General features: G+C 36.4%; 2 protein-coding genes across 5 annotated transcripts; one reads left to right on the forward strand and one right to left on the reverse strand.

The window, feature by feature from the left end:
* Positions 1 to 471: 471 nt before the first annotated feature.
* Positions 472 to 12357, reverse strand: best1 (bestrophin 1). Of its 3 annotated transcripts, none has more exons than XM_042752759.1 (10): positions 11301 to 12357; positions 10798 to 10984; positions 9784 to 9878; positions 9468 to 9701; positions 8881 to 9035; positions 7077 to 7154; positions 6486 to 6638; positions 6122 to 6202; positions 5465 to 5616; positions 472 to 1571 (listed from the first exon to the last, which is right to left on the reverse strand). In XM_042752759.1, the coding sequence occupies exons 2-10, from the start codon at positions 10947 to 10949 to the stop codon at positions 647 to 649; spliced, it is 2025 nt and encodes a 674-aa protein (XP_042608693.1). In that variant the 5' UTR covers positions 10950 to 10984; positions 11301 to 12357; the 3' UTR covers positions 472 to 646. The 3 variants fall into 3 exon arrangements, with proteins under 3 accessions (XP_042608693.1, XP_042608692.1, XP_042608694.1); XM_042752758.1 differs by having other exon boundaries at positions 10798 to 11119; XM_042752760.1 differs by lacking the exon at positions 7077 to 7154 and having other exon boundaries at positions 10798 to 12356.
* Positions 12358 to 14013: 1656 nt separating this feature from the next.
* On the forward strand, positions 14014 to 24317 carry rab3il1 (RAB3A interacting protein (rabin3)-like 1). Of its 2 annotated transcripts, XM_019112940.2 has the most exons (11): positions 14014 to 14184; positions 15316 to 15511; positions 15977 to 16072; positions 17185 to 17262; positions 17339 to 17563; positions 19802 to 19930; positions 20004 to 20110; positions 20853 to 20876; positions 21374 to 21473; positions 21576 to 21642; positions 22674 to 24317. In XM_019112940.2, the coding sequence occupies exons 2-11, from the start codon at positions 15380 to 15382 to the stop codon at positions 22757 to 22759; spliced, it is 1044 nt and encodes a 347-aa protein (XP_018968485.1). In that variant the 5' UTR covers positions 14014 to 14184; positions 15316 to 15379; the 3' UTR covers positions 22760 to 24317. The 2 variants fall into 2 exon arrangements, with proteins under 2 accessions (XP_018968485.1, XP_042608696.1); XM_042752762.1 differs by lacking the exon at positions 20853 to 20876 and having other exon boundaries at positions 14015 to 14184.
* The last annotated feature ends 894 nt before the right edge of the window (positions 24318 to 25211 follow it).

Raw genomic sequence — 25211 nt, forward strand, 5'->3', positions numbered from 1 at the left:
CCACATCAAAGTTAGACAAGACGGAGGAGAAGTTCAAGTGATTTTACTGATTTATATGACCTGTCTCCACCCACATACTGTACAGCAACATAATAAAAATAAACAAAAACAAATAATGACTGGAAACCATGTCAAATTATACGTTTGATTGATGGAATTTATCAACTTATGCATGTTACTCTTTTTACAGACTATGATGGCGTTTCCACAGTTTTAACATCATAAATCTAGCAAAGTTGATCTAAAATATTAATATTTTGTAAAAAGCACTATACTTTGTGTTTTATTACCTTGCCAATAACTTAAAACTAGTTTCTGTACGAGTGTTTCTAACACAGCTAACACAATTTAACATCTTTCTCACTTCTCAACGTAATCAATCTCTCAATATTTTTTTCCTCTTTTAGAATGTCAAAGTCTACCAGCGATGTTTTTTGTTTGTTTGTTTTTTTTGTTTGTTTGTTTTTTTTCTGTTGGGGCAAATGTGTATTTCTGTTCTCCATTGCAGAAGTTTACCCAGCTATGACGACTTCCGCTACTGAGGTTTCTTAAAATGTCTTAAATGTAGGCTAAAACATGCTAGACCAGCTCTAAACTAGTCTGGAAGAGAATCCATGCTGGTCTAAGCTGGTATTTTCCACCCAATTCAGAGCTGTTCCTTTGTTTTCACCGCAGCACCCAACAGATCCCCCTCAGCCAATGAGATGCCAGAGTCGTTGGCAGAGTTGTGCTGATTGGCTGTCTGCTGAGTCGCCGTGGGGCTTGGGCTGATGGGATTGGCTGTGCTTGCAGTGGTGCTTCTGCTGATTGGCCAGGGGTTGTTTGCCACGCTGTTGTATAGGTTGTTGTTGCTGTTTGAAGTCGCAGCTGCGTTCACACTCCCTGAACTGGCGGTATTGATTTGAGCTTGCGACCAAGATGGAGGAGTGAAAGAAAACACCCTTTCAGGTGTAGACGGAGATGGGGTTGTCTCCAAAGAAAGTCGCAGAGGCAGGGGGCGGCGCGACGGCAACCCTTGACTTGGCCGTACTTTGGGTAACAGCTCAGGCACAGGGTCTGGAAAGGAGAAGGCGGGACACGAATGTTCGCTGTCTTCACCCACCCAAGGGAAGGCGGAGGAAGGAGGCGCAGGAGTGTCGGGCGGAGCCAAGACTTGAGAGCCCATCAACGGATGCACCAGGGAGCTGGAGCTGTCGCCGTGCACTCTTCGTGGTCTTGGGCGAGGAATGGATGGAGGGACGCAGTGGATGGGCGTCTGAGGACAACTGTAGAAACCGGGTCTTTCGTATAGAGGCATGGATGAGAATGCATCCTCCATGTCAGCGTTCCGGGCATGGCTGGGCATCAGAAAGCTCTCGGGATGGAGATAAAGTGGGAAGCGAGAGAAGGGGGCACGGGGACGTCGCCGCAGGAGGGAGACTTGGGATGTGGGTGTCAAGCGGGGGAAATTGGGCGACTGGACGCCAAGAATGCGACTCAAGCTGCCTAGAAATGGAGTGGAATGATTGGCTTCCTCGTGTTCTTTAATCTGCTCCAGATTGTGCTGGAATTCCATTTCCTCTTTGGGAACGCTGAGAGACAGAGAGAGAACGGTGTTTATATCCCACAACTGACCTTGAGAATTTTCTGTTAGACAAAATGTGCTTTTGAATCTTGAAAATATTGCCTGGCTCATTTTTACTGAACTATGCAACTTGGGTAAAAGTCACCAGGAAATAAAAATGTACTTTTTTGACAGTTCTATTTTTATTAAATTCTGTAATATTATCCCACCCCAACATACACTCACCTAAAGGATTAATAGGAACACCATACTAATACTGTGTTTGACCCCCTTTCGCCTTCAGAACTCCCTTAATTCTACGTGGCATTGATTCAACAAGGTGCTGAAAGCATTCTTTAGAAATGTTTGGCCCATATTGATAGGATAGCATCTTGCAGTTGATGGAGATTTGTGGGATGCACATCCAGGGCACGAAGCTCCCGTTCCACCACATCCCAAAGATGCTATCTTGGGTTGAGATCTGGTGACTGTGGGGGCCATTTTAGTACAGTGAACTCATTGTCATGTTCAAGAAATCAGTTTGAAATGATTCAAGCTTTGTGACATGGTGCATTATCCTGCTGGAAGTAGCCATCAGAGGATGGGTACATGGTGGTCATAAAGGGATGGACATGGTCAGAAACAATGCTCAGGTAGGCTGTGGCATTTCAACGATGCCCAATTGGCACTAAGGGGCCTAAAGTGTGCCATACTAAGGGGCCTCCACACCATTACACCACCACCACCAGCCTGCACAGTGGTAACAAGGCATGATGGATCCATGTTCTCATTCTGTTTACGCCAAATTCTGACTCTACCATCTGAATGTCTCAACAGAAATCGAGACTCATCAGACCAGGCAACATTTTTCCAGTCTTCAACTCTCCAATTTTGGTGAGCTCGTGCAAATTGTAGCCTCTTTTTCCTATTTGTAGTGGAGATGAGTGGTACCCGGTGGGGTCTTCTGCTGTTGTAGCCCATCCGCCTCAAGGTTGTGCATGTTGTGGCTTCACAAATGCTTTGCTGCATACCTCGGTTGTAACGAGTGGTTATTTCAGTCAAAGTTGCTCTTCTATCAGCTCTAGAATCAGTCGGCCCATTCTCCTCTGACCTCTAGCATCAACAAGGCATTTTCGCCCACAGGACTGCCGCATACTGGATGTTTTTTCCCTTTTCACACCATTCTCTTTGTAAACCCTAGAAATGGCTGTGTGTGAAAATCCCAGTAACTGAGCAGATTGTGAAATACTCAGACCGGCCCGTCTGGCACCAACAACCATGCCACGCTCAAAATTGCTTAAATCACCTTTCTTCCCCATTCTGACATTCAGTTTGGAGTCCAGGAGATTGTCTTGACCAGGACCACACCCCTAAATGCATTGAAGCAACTGCCATGTGATTGGTTGATTAGATAATTGCATTAATGAGAGATTGAACAGGTGTTCCTAATAATCCCTTAGGTGAGTGTATAATAATATTAAATTAAGGCAAGGCATTACATGCAAACCATTGTTTTTTCACTGGCCAATTTTGTTATTTTGTTTATTTCGCTTTCATGACATGTCTAATGTAAAGAAAACATCCAAAATACACATTCATGTTTTTTGTTTATTTGATTACACTTCACCAATTTTGCGTCTGTAAATTTCAATTACAATACATACCTTTAAAGGCAGTTGTCTCAAAATCAGTTTTTCTCCAATTCAGTAGCATTTATGTACACCAAACGCTTTTATTCCAATATATATTCTGAAGGTTTTTACAGAGAGGTTTGTTCATTTACAGTGGTGTGAAAAAGTGTTGGCCCCCGTCCTGATTTCTTATTGTTTTGCAAGTTTGTCACACTTTAATGTTTCAGATCATCAAACAGATTTAAATATTAGTCAAAGATAACACAAGTAAACACAACATGCAGTTTTTAAATGAAGGTTTTTATTATTAAGGGAAAACAAAATCCAAAACTACATGACCCTGTGTGAAGAAGTGTTTGCCCCTCTGTTAAAACTGTGGTTTATCACACCTGAGTTCAGTTTCTCTAGCCACACCCAGGCCTGATTACTGCTACACCTGTTCACAATCAAGAAATCTCTTAAATAGGACCTGCCTGACAAAGTGAAGTAGACCAAAAGATCCTCAAAAGCTTGACATCATGCCAAGATCCAAAGAAATTCAGAAACAAATGAGAAAGAAAGTAATTGAGATCTATCAGTCTGGAAAAGGTTATAAAGCCATTTCTAAAGCTTTGGGGACTCCAGCGAACCACAGTGAGAGCCATTATTCACAAATGGCAAAAACATGGAACAGTGGAGAACCTTCCCAGGAGTGGCCGGCCGACCAAAATTACCCCAAGAGCACAGCGAAGACTCATCCAAGAGGTCACAAAAGATCCCACAACAACATCCACAGAACTGCAGGCCTCACTTGCCTCAGTTAAGATCAGTGTTAATGACTCCACCATCGCTGGAGTTCGCTGGAGTCCCAAAGCTTTAGAAATGGCTTTATAACCTTTTCCAGACTGATAGATCTCAATTACTTGCTCAATTGTTTCTGAATTTCTTTGGATCTCGGCATGATGTCTAGCTTTTGAGGATCTTTTGGTCTACTTCACTTTGTCAGGCAGGTCTATTTAAGAGATTTCTTGATTGTGAACAGGTGTGGCAGTAATCAGGCCTGGGTGTGGCTAGAGAAACTGAACTCAGGTGTGATAAACCACAGTTTTAACAGAGGGGCAAACACTTCTTCACACAGGGCCATATACTCGTGTTTACTTGTGTTATCTTTGACTAATATTTACATTTGTTTGATGATCTGAAACATTAAAGTGTGACAAACATGCAAAAAAATAAGAAATCAGGAAGGGGGCCAACAATTTTTCACACCACTGTATCATTCCTCTGATTTATGTAACATACAATTTATGTATACGATTTATAATATAAAATTCCTCAAAACACTCCTCAAAAGACTTTACCGTCTTCTGCCATTATGGAGAGTACCACGACGCATTGGTGTGGATTCCTTCCTCTGCACGTAAACAACGCATGCACATGTGTGTTCTACGTCAGGAGTTGTTTACGTGCAGAGGAACATAAACGCATGTGTCGTGGTACTCTCCATAATGGTAACTCAGGGGAGAAGAATTGTTGAACAAAGTTGTTATTTTTGCTTTCTTTGTACACAAAAATTATTCTTGTAGCTTCATAAAATTACGGTTGAACCACTGATGTCACATGGACTGTTTTAACAATGTTCTTAATACGTTTCTGGGCCTGGGAACATTGCAGTTGCATTGCGCTGACCTATGGAGGGTCAGAGAGCTCTTGGATTTCATTAAAAAATATCTTAATTTGTGTTCCGTAGCTGAACAAAGATCTTACGGGTTTGGAACGACATGAGGGTGAGTAATTAATGACAGAATTTTCATTTTGGGGTGAACTATTCCTTTAACTAGATGATGCCACATTTGCATATTTAAACATAACATTTTAGAAAGCATGTAATACAAATAAATGGTCTTAATGTACTAATCAATCAGTAATGAATCAGTAAATAAAGTACTTGACATAAGAAAATGTTATCAGTATCTGGTATTGTTAAAAAAAAACAGATCATCATTATTTAACATTAAATTATTTAACCTTTATTTACTTGTTAACAAATTACATGTAGAGAGGGTTAATATTTCCAGCTGAATAGCCTGTTTCACTTAGAAATGATCTCATTACAGAAGTAAAAAAAAAAAAATAAGTGAAAAAAATTATTAAAGTGTTTTTCATTCCACTTTTAGTGGCTAAGAGAATTTTTAATAAAAATCTGAAGCATGTTTTGACTGAATTTTGTTTGTGCAGCCAAAATGTGCATGTGTGTGCTGTAGTTGTATATCGGTGGGTTTAAGTGTGTGTGTGAGGATGTGTGTGTCACCTGATGTCCAAAGCAGATCCCATAAATGAGGGTTTGCGGTGTTCGGCGCTGGCAGCTGTGTAAGGCGGCTGAGGTTCAGATTCATCCCAGTATTTATCTCTCTCAACCAGAGGAACCAGATCATACATCTCATCCACTGACAGCAGAGACACCTGGGGGAAATGCACATCTATTTATGTTTGCATAAGCACAGGTGCTTACAAAAAGGAGAAATATCTATGTTTAACACCTTAGCAATGCTGCAATGTTGGCCCATGTGACACAAAACTAAAGCTTTGATGCAGGTATAAAATAAAAAGTGCAATAAAAATACTACATTATTATATCATAATAATATATCATATTATTAGATATTTTCAAGTGCAAAATAAAGTAATATTGTGTGACAAATAGTCTTACATGAGTATTTCTCCAATGGCATCAGTAACTGAAAAATGCTTTGCTGTAATTATGCATTATGTCTATAGAAAGTCATTTTGGCCTATGATGTATAATCAAATAAATTATTTAGCACACCTTATAATACACAGACACAAGTGGGGAGATTTTACCAGAGAGTCTGTACAACCAGACACACAAATCCACAGAGCAAGACGAGACAGAATGACACGAAGGAGATCAAGAAACATGTCATTAGTTGCGGGGCAGATGATGTACCTGTAAATTACGGTCCACCAGCCAGTTCGTCTCAAAGTCATCGTCATCCTCCCCAAACGGATTAATGAGCTGCTCTGCCACCTGAAAACACACCAATGCAATCATTTTCTGACTTTTTGTTAAAGATGATGTAGCTACATTACATCAGTGTGATGTAACCATTATCAAAGTGGTGTTTCACTAAATTTGTATGTTTCAAGACAAGTTTGGTGTATGTCATGTCAGCTGCATTGAACTCCATATAATTAGGCAATGTTTATATAGAGCTAAACAGTCATTTTATAAGATAAAACCAGTTATTAGAGACGGTGAGTGTGGAGTGGAGCCCCAACTAATGTGATACTTCACTAATAAGATAACACACCTTGAGCCAGCCCACATAGAAAAAGAACTGCAGTAAGGTGAAGACGGGCAGGTAGAAGTCAAGGTTGTGACCCGGGTAACCCTGGGCGGGGTCGAGGAACTGCCGACCAATCAGACAAGCCAAAAAGAAACTGTACACAGCCACGGTTACAACCTATCAGAGAGCACAGGACATTTACAAACTGTTTAAAAGCATTACAAAATTCATCATCTACATCAATCATTTCAACCATTCAGTGTGCAGAAATGTTCACGCCAACCAATCAGAGATCATCGCTGCGCATTCCAACCAATCAGAGATCATCGCTGCTCATTCCAACCAATCAGAGATCACTATAAGCCATTCCAACCAATTAGAGATCATTTAAAGATTATTTCCCATTCCATCCAGAGATTAGTCATATATATAAATTAATCAATATTGATTGGTCAAACAAATTTGGTCAGTTCAACTCAATTTCATTTCAGATTTTACTTGGATCTATACAGGGAACTCTGAGATGTTATGAGTATTCTGTAGTCTGGCTAGTTCTGTCTCTGTCTCTATTATTAGTGCTAGTAAATGAAGCTAGACGAGTTTGAACCATCAAACCTGTGTGTAAACGAGAGGTAAGCTGATCCAGTCATAGCCATACAGCCTCATACACTGAGAGCGCAGTGTGTTCAACTCCTACCAGGAGAAAATCCAGAGAAAAAAACACTATTGCTCAGAGGAAGAATTATGGAGTTCTTAGTAAAATATCATCTGAATAACTTTGCTTCATGGCCAGATGTTACTACGGAAATTCCATGATTCCATTACTACTGAAAACTACATGTTGGAAACGCAAAGAAAAGAAAAAAAAAGACTTTAGTCAAAAACATGCACTCGCTCGTAAATTAGTGCTTTAACTCAAAATCATTTCAGTCAGTGAATCATTCAGAGTCGTTCACTGACTCATTACTGAACCAGTTGTTCAAAAAGTTTTATTTGGATCAGAATGATCTGGATTTGGAACTCCCATGTTTTGCTATCCAGGATCTGGTAACTCATCTTACTTTTGTGCCAGCTTTTTAAAGCAAAATTGGATTGGATCACCCTGATCCAGATCTGGTTAGTGCTCTACTAAGTGTTTTTTATGTTTTGTTATTATCACTGTATGTCTGAGACTAGTCACAAGCATTTCAATGCCCAGTTTTCCCCAGTGTTAACTATGCAAATGACAAATAAATGCCTCTTGACTTGACTCTTGACTCTACGGAGCCCCTAAAGGGACATGGTGATGGAAAAAAAAATAGAGATGGAAAAAAAAAATGTTTTGCATTCTAGTTTTGCATTGCATTTACACAAATAACTAACTACTTCTGACTGGTCCATCTCTGATGATTGTGCCAATGTAGTTTACAATCAGTGATAAAAAAAAAAAAAAAAAAAAAACTTTAACTAAAATATAATATTTTCATCTGATATTGACAGCTGTTTGGGGATTTGGGGATATATTACATGTTACAAATGTTGTATTTTTTGGACCAGTTTTGAAGTTTTATTACATTTTTGTTCCTGAAATCCACCCTTCTACTGGGATCAGAATAATCCCGTTTTTTTTTTTCTTGTTGTTGTTGTTTTGTTTGTTTGTTTGTTTGTTTGTTTGTTTTGTTTTTTGATCAAAAGTATCCCAATATTACTAAAATGTTTTGAACAACACAAACTGAGGATTTAACAAAAAACGATGTCCGAGTCAACAAAAAATGATTCATATGAAACGGTTCAGTGAAAAGATTCATTAAACAGACTCGAACTGGCTCTTACGTTGGCGGTTTGAATCAGACTCAACTCAGTGAATCGTTCAGAGCTGTTAGCTCACAACAATAAAATAAATAGATATATGGTGCTGGGTAGATTACTTACAAATTGTAGTCCATTCCTGATTACAGATTACATGATGAAAATGAACGAACTATTCAAAAAGCATGGATCGCAGAATTATTTACATGACATTTACATCTATATTGTGAATATAGTCAAAGCTTTTGACAAGCAAATATTAAAAGAGAAAGAGAATATGAATAATTTACTGTCATTTTGTGAGTAATATGTAATCATGTATCCATAAAAAGTAACTATAATCTGCATAATCCAGTTACAAGTACCTATATTTGGAATCTGATCCAGATTACATGTAATCAGTTACTACCCAGCACTGCATGTTTGAGTTTTCTTGAATATATTACAAATGGTAGGCTATTCTATGATAAATACCATCATAAATAGCAAACATTAATAAAACAGTAAAATAAAATTGGATATTAACCAAATATTTTTATTCTAGGCTATATGATATATTCTTAGCCTTTTTATGACACATATACATTCAGAATCACAGGAGTGATGAGTCTATATACACAGACAGACGTACGTTGAGGATGGCGGTCATTGCGACGTCATTATTGATGCGTCCTTCAGATCGAGCTCTCATGGCCAGACTGACAAACCACATGCAGGGAACCCAGAACTTATTATGAGGGGAGGGCAGCTCCTCTAAGTGCCTCAGTTCCTCAGCCGTCATCAAACCTACAGTACACGAGAGTTTTCAACCCATATGTTGACTTTGCTCTTTTGCATGAAATCATACAGTGATCAGGGGCTGTCAAGCTCCAAAAATCATCCTCAAAGTCATGGACCATGGGGGCCCAGGTTACCTTTGAGGTCTGATACAAATATGATATACAAAAATACATATGCTATAGGCTCATTTGTATGCACGATTAATCATTAAAACAGTCCAGCACTGTATAAATAAAAGTGACTTGACATGAGTTAAATTATGACAGAATTTATGTTTGTGTGAACTATTTCTCAACAGCCAAAGCTCTTAGGGATCTGGCTGTAATTCCTTCCTGTTTCCCCTCTGAGGTTAAATCCCAGATACTGAAGGGTACGGGCACAAAACATAGCTTTAATCGCTGTTCTAGACCACATTACGTGGCCTGAATCCCAGTTTACCTGCTTGAACCAGGTGGCTCATGGTGGGGAACCTCTTGTAGACGGCGGTGCTGACCGAGCGGTAGATCAGGATGCCTGACAGGTTGGCGTAACGCATTAGACTCCTGCGGACGAGTCTGGCCCCTTCATCTGCACCCCGGACATGTCCGCTAACCAGCGCTGACAGGCGATCCGGCCACGGGACGCTCTCGAACTGACCCCACCAACGAGTCACCACAAGAGTCACATAGAAACCTGCAGGAAGAGAGTGAGAGAGACGTTGAGAATTGATTGTTTTAATCCAAAAAAAAAAAGCACTACTGTAAGTCAGGTTTACCCAGTACGAACGACACAGGAATCAGTTGTGCGTACTGATCGCAGTACATGGAGAGCTTCTCGAACATCCTGCGCTGCTCTTCAGTCAGTATACACCTGTCAATCAAAGAGTGCATATTTCAATAACTGGTAGAAAACTATTAAAATAAATTCTTTGAAGTAAGTTTGAAATACCATGGTATATGGATTTAGTAATAATTTAGTACAATAGTATATCAAAGTAGTGGTATTATCATGCTTTTCGGACATGGTACAAAGTTAATACCAAGTTTTTCGGACATGCACCATGACAGGTAATGCCATGGTATATAAATATGATAATCATTTACTGTAGTATCCTGGTACATATCAAAATACCACAGTATTAATATGTTTTTATTTACCATGGTAATCTTTGAAATAGCTTTTGGAGTACCATATACATTTCAAACCTAAAAAAGTACCATGGTACAACCACTGGTACTGAAATGAATATATAATGGTATTTACATGTTACTCCAATATACTTGGAGTAATACTGTGCTACTAAATATGGTAAATGTTAAAAAATAAACATGGTAATGTCATGGTACCATGTCCCAAATCGTTATGGTAGTACTATAGATTTATTAGCACCATAGTATATCAAAGTACCATGGTATTATCATATTTTTGGACATGGTACAAAGGGGAAATACCATGTTTTTGGACATGGTAGGCAATGCCATATGTAATGCCATAAAATACAAACAAGATTTTGAAATATACCAGTGCTACTGAAATTCATATACATGTTACTCCAACATACTTTCAGAAATACTGTACTACTACTATTATAAATAGTAGTACCACATGATAGCCATACCATACCATGATAGGCCTATATGTTTTAAAAACATGGCACTTTTGTCTTTTAATACCATGACCATGATACATATCAAAACACCATGGTATTTCTATCTAACACCATTACTTTACCATCGTACCATCACTATAAGCTTGGCTCGAGTAAAGAAAGTGAAGAATCAGTGTTTACCTGTATGTGATGCTGATGGTGCCATACATCACAGTGAAGATCAGCAGCTCTCGATATAACAGTTTGTAGATGCTCCCTTTCCATCGCAGAAGCAGGCGATAAAAGGTGCCCAGGCGCGCATCTGCCACCCACCGTGAGTATGTCACCGTCATCGCTGCCCGCTTTGGACCGGAAGACCACTCACAGCCTGTCAATCACAGTCTCTACTGACCTTTCACTATGATTAGAGATGATAAGCCTGGACATCTACACCGGGAAACACATGCATGCATGTTCAGCACTGGCTGAATCAGATGTTAGTAAGCATGCATCAGCATCTAAACTAATCGCAACAAGCCAGTTATATTCAAATGCATGGGTCAAATGAAGCAAATGTGAGAAGTATTAGAAGAGAAACAGAAAACATCAGACTGTAAATCCATCATATCAAATGCAACTGCTTTCCATTCCTTGTCTGTAGGCCTGAAACACTGTCTCTGTAAGAAAGAAGTAACTCTACTCACAGCGTGTGATGTTTTGGGAGTTGACGTCTTTACCGGAACCGTTAAAGACGGGAAAGATCGAGCAGAGACGCCCACACCTCCGGTCACTTGACCTGTTAATCTGTTTTCCACTAACAAAGAGGCATTGTGGAAAACTGCGGGGGTTTGTTAATCTGAGCAAATCTTTCAAAACTCACACACGCACAAACACTCACACACATTCTCCATTAAAAGAGTCATGTATTAATTGCAGTTGTGTAATGTAAATATTATGCAGATGCACAGGAAATCAACATTTCTTAATCTTTCATGTAGAGTTTAGGCTCCAGTAAATACTTTCTGATCACAGAGGCCCTCAGCAGGGTGTTTAGTGCACTATGTAGGGCCCTCTAGTGGAGGAAATGCACCTCTGCGTGTGGCCCCAATTTCATTAACCCATGACTGACCATAAGTGTTGGAGCTCCGTTCAGAGTTGGTGCAAGTCATCCAGTGTGAAGATCTGCAGCTCTTTAGATACTCAAAACATGCAAATAGCATCTGAGAGCGTATTTAACGAGAGTAGGGTTTTTGAAAGTGCTTTTGCATGAAGAAAAAAACGCATTAGGTGACTGGGGTAAGCCTGATTTTTCTGTTGTGTTCTGTCATTGTATTTGAAATGGGAAGGACTTGGAGACTTTTGATATATCCTATTAAATGGCACATTTAAAAATGACACTTACACTTCACCCTTTCTATATCAAAAGCAACTACAACATTTTTTTGCACATTTTATCATGTCATTAATGTCATAACGTTTATTTCCAGTTTACAGTATATATAATTCATTTATACTTTTATGTATAAAAAGGATAAATGTTGTAGTTGTAGTCCATTTTCATATTTAAACACTTTCCAGTTTTGTCTCTATGAGAGCATGTTAAGTAGATATTTAACTACATTGTTGCAAACATTAGGTTATGGTGCAATGCTTTAGTTACACTTTGATAAACTGAACTGAAACTTTAGCAGTGATGCATGAAAAAAAACTACAAAGTCTTAATCTCTGAATGTGAATCTAATCTCTCTGTATTTAACAGGCTGGCAGTGAGAAATGCAGCTGAAGTGAGTGCACTCACGGCGAGTGTGTGTTTTTAAGAGGTGCTAGACTGGGAATATACTTTCTGTGATGGACGCTTTTGAAGGAATCCATCGTGTGCAGCTCTCCTCCTCTCCTCCTGCACGCTCCAGGTCTGTTCCAGGGTACGAGGTGCTGGTGGCAGGGAATTCTGGGATAGCTGTATACTCATCACCTACATTTTTTGGCAAATGTGATTTTACGGATCAGCATACAGCAGAGGAAGAGAGATGCCCGGTCGGGAGGTACTTCGTCAAGATTTCACCTAAACAAAAAGTACCATAGTATTACTCTGTTTACTTTTTTATAGATTTAACTTCAACAGGTCTAATGTTATGAACAACTGCTAAAAGGTGACAGAGCAAAATCTTTCACCCACAATTATTTTTGTGAATGTATAATGAGGATTTAAACTCATCCTGCTGAATGAGCAGAACTGCAGGCACACAACATAAATGTGTGAAAATCAGCCAGAACTAGGAACATTTAAGTAACAACAATATAACATAATATAACAAAAATACAACATGTATAACAAATTTACTTAACAAAACACATCACATAAAATAACATTAACAACATAGAATGGAACAAACATACTACAACTGAACAAACAATTTAATGTAACATAACATAACATAACATAACATAACATAACATAACATAACATAACATAACATAACATAACACAATGAAACCAACCGAAAAAACCAGAACTGAACAATTTAATGTAACATAATGTAACGTAACATAGCGTAACTTTACATAACACAATGTAACATGACATTGCGCAACATAACATAACAGCATAACGTAACATAGCAAAACATAATGCAACATATAACAACACACAAAATAACAGAATGGAACAAACATAAAATTCTAGAACTGAACAAACAATTTAATGTAACATAATGTAACATAATGTAACGTTAAATAAAACATAACACAATGGAACCAACATAACATACCAGAACTGAACAAATATTTTAACATAACATAATAATATAACATAACACAACATAACAGGAATGGAACGAACATAACAAAATCGAACTGAACAAAGAATTTAACATAACATAACATAACATAACATACAGTAACATAACATAACATAACATACAGTAACATAACATAACATACAAAACATAACATTCTAGAACTGAACAAACAGTTTAATGTAACATAACATATTATGCAAAATAACAGAATGAAAAATACTAGACCTGAACAAACAATATATAAAACGCAAAACAACAAGAACACACATTATAAAACATAAAAAACATAACACAACATAACACAATGGAACAAACATAACATATCAGAATTAAACGAACAATACATAACATAACATAGCATACAAAACAACAGAACAAAAATAACATAGTACATAAAATTATATAAGCAACATAACAGAACCATGGATGGAAACATACTAAAACTGAGCAAACAATGTAACATAAAAATAACATACACAAAATCACAGAACGGAGCAAACATAACACACCAGAAACAAATAACATAATAATCATAAATAACGTACAGAATAGAATAGTTACACTGAACTATTTGTCTGAGGCGTATCACGTGATTCCTGGTGCCTCCGCTTGGTCATGTGACCTGTGATTGACAGCTGGACATTTTTCCTGTTCAATCTCAGAGGAAAGTCTGCCAAAACTTTCCGACCCAAAACAAAACATCACGGACGTCTCCTGCGGATCCGGATCCCGGAGTGTTTATCTGGATTAGATCTCAGTCGGGTTCGGAACACTTCAGCGAGATCTACTGGTATTTTTCCTACTGCTTATCTCTGTTCATTTCGGGAAAGCGGAGCTGCAACTTTGTAACACTGTATCTTTGTTAGATTGTAACATTATTACTGGGTGTGCGGTGACCGCGGGTCGCGGTGAGTCCTGTAGCCGGGCGCGGTGAGGGGGAGGGCGGGGAGCGCAGACGGAAAATGCCGCGAGTACCGCGGAGCCCAGAGTTACATAAACCGCCCTGAAGCTCAGTCAGTACGAAATCATTAACTGCTTTGTCAGACTATATAAAGGAGGGTGTGGCGTTATGTTTTCACGACTAGATTATTCTTCTAAAAGGAATTTGGAAATGGTCCTTGTTTGGATTTTCTTAGACTCCTGTTGGCAGTGTTGGGAGGGTTACTTCACAGATTACAAGTTACCCAGTTTAAAATGTAGTAAGTAGTGTAACTATTTCAGTTACTTTATTAAAGTGACTGATTACTTTTTGATTACGTTTCTAAATTTTAACCAGTGTTCTCATCTATTAGTCATTTTGTAACATTTAAAGCAGTACTGGACACTGATTCCTGACAGACTTTCTGAAACCTTCATCACTTAAGATTATAATCATTTAATTTTAAAGCACAGCTACCACAAAATCAGACTTTAGCACCTCTTTGAAATCATTCTGAGGTTAAATAGACTACTGATTTAAAATCATAACAGTTAACAAGAAATAGTTTAATAACTAGATACTGTTTTTCAAATCAGATCTTTAATAAAGCATGTACATAAACCCAAATAGGAAATAAAACAGTTATCAATTAAGCATGTGTCCTAAACTCCTGAAACATTGGTGTCTCATATTTTAGAGCAGTCACTGTAATTTAATCTGTGTGTGTGTGTGAGAAAATATTCAAATGTAACCCCCTTTGTAGCCATTAACATTTTCATAAGTAACTGTAATTTAATTACACATTTTTCTGATTACACTGATTACATTTACATTTATTTTGTAATTAGATTTTAGTTGCATGTAACTAGTTACTCCCCAACACTGGCAACAGCACAGTGGGATCTATCGTTTCATGATTTAAGTGTAATATAATTAATGTCCAGTGTGCATCCTGAACATGTTCCTTGAGGATTTTTGATATGGAGCTGGTGAATCTTGCAGGTTGGTAGACCTGGAGCCGGATCTGAGGCCGGGGCTGGGGGGTGATGGGGGGCAGCGGGAGAAGATGCCCCCGGAGGAGGAGGCGGGAGCACACAGACGAGAGACGTACAACATGTCCCGTCTGCGGAGCTCCTCTCTGGAGATCAAGGAGAAGGGAACAGAATTCCTCCGAGAGCAGCTGGATGCTGCACAAAAGGTGCCACATAGTCTATTCTGTTCTATTCTATTCTGCGCCAAGAACCATTTTTCAGTGTAAAAGGTTCTTGAGGCTTCCTTGTAGGTTCTTCAGATCAGTGCTTTGGTTCTTTAAAGGAATAGTTCACCCAGAAATGAAAATTTGCTGAAATGTACTCACCCTCAGGCCATCCAAGATGAGTTTTTCTTCATCAGTTTTGGAGAAATGTAGCGTTGCATCACTTGCTCACCAATGGATGCTCTGCAGTGAATGGGTGCCGTCAGAATGAGAGTCCAAACAGCTGATAAAAACATCATGAGTAATCCTCAGCACTCCAGTCCATCAGTTAACATCTGGTGAAACGAAAAGCTGTGTGTTTTTCAGCAAATTTTCATTTTTGGGTAGACTGCTGTTTATTTAACAGGCTCTCCTATTCAAATCGGTTCTATTCAAATATGCGTCATAGACTCTCGTCTGTGTTTTCAGGAGCTGAAGTTGAAAGACGAGGAGTGTGTCAGACTGTCTCATGTCAGGAATCAGCTGGAGCAGGAATTGGAGGAATTGACCGCCAGTCTGTTTGAGGTGGGCGGGACTAATGTGACATCATCACTGACAGTAGATTGACAGTGAACAAAGACTATTGTGTATCAGTGTAAAGAGTGAAAGTGACGTAACATACAGCCAAGTATGGTGACGCATACTCAGAATTCGTGCTCTGCATTTAATCCATCCAAAGTGCACACACACAGCAGTGAACACACACACACCGTGAACACACACCCGGAGCAGTGGGCAGACATTTATTCTGCGGCGCCCAGGGAGACTGACACATGTGCCATGAAAATTTACATTATATTACATTTTAGCTTAAAATTTATACAAGGGATTGTATCTTTGGTCATCAAACTGTGCCACTGTTTCTTAATATTTTTAGTAATAATTTTACCTCTAGCAGCTAATTTTAAATAATGTTGTGGTGACAAATACATTTTTATTATAAAACAAATTAACAATTTAATATGATTGAACATTGTAATAAATTAGAAAATATTTTTTATAATAATTAATTTATTAACATAATTATATACATTTAGTAATAATGAATTATTTATTTATAATATTTATTTATTTGTTTGTTTGTTGATTTATGGAGCCTCACAATTAATGTTAAATTATAAAAAAAAATCTACAATTTAATATAATTTAATTATTAAATATAAAAATATTTTATAATTAATATATTCATATAATTATAATATATAATAATATAATTAATAATGAATTTTATTTATAATTGTAATTTTATTTTTAATTTCTAATTATATTTGTAATTTTTAAAAAATATTTAATATAGTCTTACAATTAATATTACATTTAAAAACATTTTACAATTTAATAAAATTAAATTTTGTAATACATTTAAAAATATTTTATAATTAATAATGAATCATATTTATTTATAATTGTAATTTTATTTTTATTTTAATTTAAAAATTTTAAAAAATGTTCCATGTAGTCTCACCATTCCTGTAAAATTGGCTAAAAATGCTGCATGCATAATAACTATAAAAACATTAGCAAAATGCTATTCAAAATAATTTTTGATGAAGTTTAGCATGTCAGACACAGGACATGTCTGTTTCCCAAAAGTATTTCATGTCTCCAACCTGTGTGCGTTCATCTCTCATTTCTAGGAGGCCCATAAGATGGTGCGAGAGGCCAACGTGAAACAAGCAGCAGCTGAGAAGCAGCTGAAGGAGGCTCAGGGCAAGGTGCAGTCTCACTCTTTCTGTCTCACTCTCTGCTCACTTCAGGCTCTTTAATCTCAAACTACGTCTGTCTTCTCAGATTGACGTCCTGCAGGCGGAGGTCTCTGCTCTGAAAACCCTGGTGTTGACCTCTACGCCCTCCTCCCCGAACCGCCAGCTCCATCCTCAGCTGCTTTCGCCGGGCTCCAGTCGGGCCTCGTCCCGTCCCGGGGGCCACACGCGCAACAAGAGCGCCAGCGGTGCCCTACAGCTGCAAACGGAGCCCACGCCGACAGATGTAGCGTCAGACCGGGAGGACAAAGAGGTGCAAACACACTCCTGGAAAAGAGCACGGGCTTCTAGGGACTAGTTTTAGTCTGTAGCTGCATGATGAGGGTTTGATCACTGACTTCCTGCTGTTCTTCCTCTGATTTCCTCCTCCTCTGCACCTCCTCATGGGTCTGTCTTTCTCTGATCTGTGCAGTTCCTGTTCTCCTCTCTCTGATACTGTGTGTCTGATTCCTGGTCAGCTGCTCTGTGTGACCTGTGCCTCAACCCTGGCAGGTCTCCATGGCAACAGGGTACAAAGGGTTCCGAAATAGAACTTAATTTATTTTGCTTTGTTGCTTTGAAAAAGAAACTTAATCCAGCCTAAGGTGGTTTGCTGGTCTATCCTGGTTTAAGGTGGTTTAGCTGGTCTGATCAGCGTGGTGGTGTTATCGTTAACTAAAAGTAATAAAAATAGTTTTTGTTAATTTAAATAAATCTGAAATAAATAAAATATTAGATGAAATTAATAACTGAAATGAAAATGAGAAATGCTGTCTTGGCAACTAACTGAAGGAAGTTTTATTGAAGTTTATCGAAGTACTGAAATTACTAAAATTAAAATAAATTACAGCTAAATAGCTTCAAATATTAAGAAACTCTAATGCTAATTCAAAATACGAATAAATACTGTAAAATAATGAAATATTTATAAAGTATAAACATGTTAATAAATCAGTGATGTTAATAAAAATATATGAATATATACAAAAAAAATCTAAATATAAAAAAGCTAATTCAAAACATTAATAAATACTAAAACAATTATATATTATATTATTATTATAAGAAATTATATTATATTTTTGGAGATAATACAATACATATTAAAATAATGTTGTTAATAAAATATATTAATAAATATAAAAATAATGAAAATATAAAAATAAAAACTAACTCAAAAAATGACTAAATTCTAAAAAGAATCAAATAGTTTTAGATATGTTAATAAATACTAAAGATATAAGTATATTCATATTTTATATAATAATTGTATATATTTACATATTTAATTATTATTAAAATATATTAATAAATAGTACAAATAATTAAAAAGTTTTACATATAATAATAACAATTACTAAAAATATATTAATAATGCATATTAATAAATACTAAAAAGAAAGAAACTGTAAAAATAAAGGCTAATTAAAAAGATGAATAAATACTATATATAAATACTACTAAAATAACACTAGTGTGGTGCCTAGGTTACACCAGCAAACCACCTTGGCTAGTTTTACACTTTTTCCGCTGGGAAACAAAACAAAATAGCAATCAACACATTTAAGAAAAAGAAATGACTTATGAAAGTACCATTAATTAATTGAGTGGTTAAAGGGATAGTTCACCCAAAACTGAAAATTACCCCATAATTTACTCACCCTCAAGCCATCTTAGGTGTATAGGACTTTCTTTTTTCAGACAAATCCAATTGGAGTTATATTAAAAAATGTTCTGGCTCATCCAAGCTTTATAATGGCAGTGAATGGGTGTTATTTTTCAACAGTCCAAAAGAAGTCCAATGAAGCGCATCCATCCATAATAAAATGTTCCTCAAATGTCTCTGGGGGGTGAATAAAGGCCTCCTGAAGCGAATCGATGCGTTTTTGTAAGAAAAATATCCATATTTACAGTTTTATATACAGTAATCTGTAGCTGCCACTAACTGTCGTACGCGCGTTCACATGTGGGCATGGCGTTAGCTCCAGTGAGATACGCTAGTCTCGCAAGAACCAACATTTGTTTACAGGAGCAAAGGAAGCAAAGTTCTTTACTTTAGCAAAGGAAACCCAGTCTTGGCTTGTATCGAAATCCTCTGACATTTTTCTTTACAAATCCTTGTTTTGTACTTCTAATTCATGACTGGTGTTTTGTGGCCTAAGTTAGTGGAAGTGAGAGAAAAGTGTTTATAACGTTTTAAATATATAATTTTTTTCTTACAAAAACACATTGATTCACTACAGGAGCCATGTGAGCCACTTTTTATTATGGATGGATGCACTTTATTGGACTTCTTTTGGACTGTTGAAAAACAACACCCATTCACTTCCATTAAAAAGCTTGAAAGGGCCAGGATGTTTTTAAATATAACTCCGATTGCATTCGTCTGAAAGAAGAAAGTCATATGCAGCTAGGATGCCTTGAGTGTGAGTAAATCAGGGGGTAATTTTTATTTTTGGGCGAACTATCCCTTTAAGCAGGATAAACTGAACTCTCTCTCTCTTTCATCTAGTTGGACTCGGTGTTGTTCGCAGAGTTCCTCTCGTGGAAGGAGGCGCCCAGTCTGGATCGCTCCTCAGCGTTCATCAGCAGGGTGTACAGGGAAGATATCGGGCCATGTCTCTCATTCACCTGCTCTGAGGTGTGTGAGCACACACGTCTTCCTCTGATCGTCTGTTTTCTCTCTCTGACGTTCTCCTGTGCTTTTCCTCCAGTTGTCTGAGTCGGTCCAGTGCGCAGTGGAGAACAACTCCCTCACCATCGAGCCCATCGCCATGTCGACTCTGCACACGGTCAAAGCCCTCGAAAGGGGAGGACCCAAGTAAGTCATGATGGATAAATCCATATAAACAAAACACATCAGTCACTTTCTTTCACGCTTTTGGCTAATCAGACGAATTCAAGGAATCATGAAGAATCATGCATGTGTATCAATTTGTTCTCTTTTTACTCATAAAAATGCTGATTTACTTCTTCCAATAATGTGCTTTACATATCTTTTATTTATATAATGACAAATCCAATTAAAAACTCAAACTGAAAAATAAAAAAATGACTTGAAAGCAAATAATGAAGTTATGTGAGCATTGTTGCATTTTTTTTTTTCAAATTTGACAGAATGCAAATGATGATGCACTTTGCATTTTTTAGCAAGTTAGTTAAAGTTAACTAAACAACTAGCTACCTAAGAAAAAAATAAAACATCAGGTGTAATGGAACAGATATTTTGCCAGTTCTTTTCTTTCTGTTAATTTATTTGTTCCTTAAAATATATAAAATATAAAATAAAATACCTGATTATATATAAATTAAATAATTTAATTTAATCCCATCATAGCAGCCACACCAACAGCTCTTAGGGTGCTTCACCTGGCTTCTGCTTTTGATAAATCCAGATTAAAGTTAAACGCCTTTGATTCGGCATGAAGCGTGCGGGACGCTCTTTAATTCTGCCTGCATTGGGGGCAACAAATACACATGAATCAGACCGATTGCACTTTGATCTGGGAAGTCACACTTTAATCACACTTTAATCACTGTTTGATTTGGGGTTGTTTTCACAGCGGTTGCCGGACACCCATAGAAACGTAAGTCAATGCAAGAACCAAATGTGCATGAAATCCTGTTTACACTAACACATCGTATTCTTTTCTGTCCGGAGAATCATTATTTTAATTTAAATCATTTTAAATTAGTGCTGTCAAACAATTAATTGCGATTAATCGCATCCAAAATAAATGTTTTTGTGATTAATTGTTTGAAAGCACTATTTTAAATATATTTTTATAATTGATTTTTTAACACATAATTCAATTATTTTATTTTATTTTTATTTATTTATTTTTTTATTTCTTGCAATTTGCATCTCACTTTGTATAATTTATATAATATTTATTATTTATTATATATTTAATTTATAATTTTGTGTAAGGTTCATGCTCAAAGTAATTAGTTTCACACAACTGGAGAACAGGTTTTCTGTGTGTTTGTTCCTTGCTGGGCTTGTATCTTATTGGCTGTTAAGAGTGTTCAGTAATTTGATTGACAGCTCTATTGACCAGAGTTCTCGTTTCTCTCTACACAGTAAATGTGCGCTGAGTGGCATGTCCCGCCCCTGCCGGCATCGTATCAAACTGGGAGATAAAGAGAATTACTACTATATTTCTCCATCTAGCAGAGCACGAGTACGTGTCTATACTCTCTCATTCTTCATAAGCACTTTTAATAATCAGTTCTCAGATGCTTATTTCAGGACGGGGTTAATGAACAGCGTTCTCTCCTCACAGATCACAGCCGTGTGTAATTTCTTCACTTACATCAGGTACATCCAGCAGGGCCTCGTCAGACAGGACGGTGAGTAGATCAACTGTATACTAGTCTCCTAGAATTCAGTTTGACTGTTTATGGATGATTGTTTAGGACTAGTTGTTGTTCACAAAATCAATATCTAGGATTATAAAATCATCTAATTTATTAATAAAAATATATTCAATATATATTAAAATTTGATATAAAATTGCAAGTGAAAATATATATATATATATATATATATATATATATATATATATATATATATATATATATATATATATATATATTACTTTACATATTACTTTATTTATATTAATGTATATTTATATATTTTGTGTATTTTATTCACAATTTAAATATATACGAATAAAAACAATCTATTTTCTATTTATATATATATATATATATATATATATATAAATATATTACATATGTAATATATATTAAAATATTATATTTTTAATAAGTAAATATTTGTATTAGTTGTATATATGACCTTGGAGCACAAAACCAGTCAGAGGTAGCACAGGTTTATTTGTAGCAATAGCCAACAATACATTGTATATGGTTTTTCTATGATGTTCCATGAAGATATTTTGTTAATTTCCTACCATAAATATATCAAAACTTAAGTTTTGATTAGTAATATGCATTGCTCTATTTGGACAACTTTAAATGTGATTTTCTCAATATTTTTTTTTATTTTTCTGCACCCACAGATTCCAGATTTTCAAATAGTTGTATCTCAGCCAAATATTATCCTCCTAACAAACCATACATCAATGGAAATTTATTCAGCTTTCAGATTATTAAAAAAATTGACCCTTATGACTGGATTTGTGGTCCAGGGTCTCACACACACACACACACACACACACACACACACTTACATATGTATTTTATATTTAAATTGATATATATAATATTAATTTTATATACAATATTTAAGTGTTTTAATATATATATATATATATATATATATATATATATATGTATATGTATGTATTATTATTTTTATTTTATATTAATATGTATGTCAGAAGAAAGTAATTGTAAATTTCCTGCGGTTGCAGTCCAGCAGATGTTTTGGGAAGTGACGCGTCTGCGGAGAGAGATGAGTGTGGCCAAACTGGGATACTTTCTGACGGAGGAGAGCTAGAGAACCAGCACACAAACACAAATACAGCACAGTCATCTCAACGTTCACTCAAACACTCCCATGCTGGGGTTTTCCAGCTCCATATTCCTGGATGTATTCAGGGAAGCACTACAGAAGAGTCCACGGATAACACTTTCACTCTCCACAGGCTCTGTGTTGTTCTGGCTTTGGGAAAGACTGAATGCAGTAAATGTGCCACACTATTAACACTGAGGTAAATGTTTACAAGACGTTCTTATTTCAAGAAGTCAACAACAGGACGTTTTTCCCATTTACCGGTAAAAAGTCTCTGACATGTGCAGACTCATTTAGACTTTTTTAAAAGTTTCTATCTCACACTTCTGACTTTTTTTCTCATCATTCAGACTTCTTCCCCCTCAGAATTCCAATATATCTCAAAATTCTGAATTTCTCTCAGAATTCTATTTTTCTGTTTTTGCCACACAATAAACCTCACACTTCTCAATTTTGTCTTGCAGTTTTCAAGTTTATATCCCACAATTTTGACTTTGCTTTTCAAAATTGCTATTTACTTCTCACATTTGAGTGTTTGTCTCCAAAAAAATTTTTTCTCAGAATTGCAATTGAATTGTGAGATATAAACACAACACGTGGCAGAAAAATGCTTCCAAACCGACATTTAACTTGCCATTTGCAAAGCTGAAAATTCAGAGTCATCCATTAAACACGTGACGGCAGAGTTCATAGCTTGAACCCTCGAATGTTTTCAGCTCATCTAGTGTTCCTCAGTTCAGAAAAATATCAACAGACATTGAGTTGTTGTTTTTTTAATTCTAGAAAGATAGTATAATAATTGGCTTGTATATGAAGAAGTCTTATGTTGTTTTCGCTCTTGTTGGAACATAAAAAGGATGATATTCCAACGTCCTGTATGTTCCTCAAATCTTTTAACAACAATTCACTACCAGTTTGACGCAGACTGAATGCTTATGCTAGTTGGAAACTCATAATTATATTAATTCCAACAACAGAATCCGTTCTGGTGTTCTAAAGCAGTGCTAGAACTACTGCACCATCATGTGCAATGCATACACCACTACGGCGCTTGTGTATCAGTGATTTCTGTGCACGTTAACGGTTTACAGCTTTGAATGGACAATCCTCCAGAGATCTTTTCTATGCAGAAAAGTGGCGTGTGAGTCTGTTACTGACGCTCCTGCATGCAGCAGCACTTATGTTATGGATGCTTAACCATCGTACACAAGTTATGGTACTTGTACCATGATGCATCACACTCCGTATTCTAGATTATAACTGTTGCATGATTGACAATCGCTGTCTTACGGCACGAATACAGTGTTTACAGTGTAGAACTCACTTGTGGTGGACTGTCATATTTAATTTGATATGTGTGAAAACATGCTTTCAGTAGGTTGTATTTTCTGTTTTGTCTCGTTTTTTAACTGGAAATGTTTTGGAAATATATTTTGTCAGCATTGTTTTCATTCGTGACACATTAAATTTGGCGTCTCCCCTCAGGTCTGTTGCCTCATCTTGTTAAAATGACCTTTAAACTCCATTAAAAGCATCTTCAGAATTTAAATGTGTGACTCCGTTTTGTCTTGTGTATAATGAATACTTTTTCCAAAAATAACTATCTAGCTTAACGTAAGAACCGTGTGCTTTATTCATTATAGTTTATGTATGAATGTACAAACACATACTGGTCAGTTATATATTTCCATACAAGTGAAATATATATATATATATAATGATTTTATGAGAAAATCCTGTAAAAACACTCATTTGGTCTGACATTTCAGGACAGTTTCAGTAGTGTATGATGCTTAAAATCATAATTATTTAACAATGTGTCAATGTCTAATCTTATTTAAATGTATAATACATATATGCATGATGTCAGCACAATCTTGGATTCTATTGGGCGAGATTAAATTCATCATATATAGGAACATGCGGCTCCTAATTAACATCAGCAAAACAGAAGTTAGCACAAGAGTCAAAATTTTAAAAAATGTCAATGAACAAATATTAATATTATGCTACAAAGATTTACACTACCGTTCAAAATTTTGGGGTTGGAAAGATTTTTTGTCTCTTCTGCTGATCAGGGTTGCATTTATTTGATGACAAATGCAGTTGAAAACAGTAAATATTATTTTGATTTAAAATAACTGTTTGTTATTTGAATATTGTTTAAAATGTAATTTATTACTGTGATGCAAAGCTGAATTTTCAGCATCATTACTCCAGTTTTCAGTGTCACATGATCTTCAGAAATCACTCTGATTTGCAGATTTGCTGCTCATGAAACATTTCTGAACGTCAGTTTTTAAAACAGTTCATATTTTTGTGGAAAAGTTTTTGTTTTAGGATTCTTTGATGAACAAAAAGTTCAAAAGAACAGCATTTATTTCTAATAGAAACCTTTTGTAACATTATAAATGTCTTTACTGTCACTTTTGATCAA

Source organism: Cyprinus carpio, chromosome B25, assembly GCF_018340385.1.
Source record: "Cyprinus carpio isolate SPL01 chromosome B25, ASM1834038v1, whole genome shotgun sequence".
NCBI classification, from domain to species: domain Eukaryota; kingdom Metazoa; phylum Chordata; class Actinopteri; order Cypriniformes; family Cyprinidae; genus Cyprinus; species Cyprinus carpio.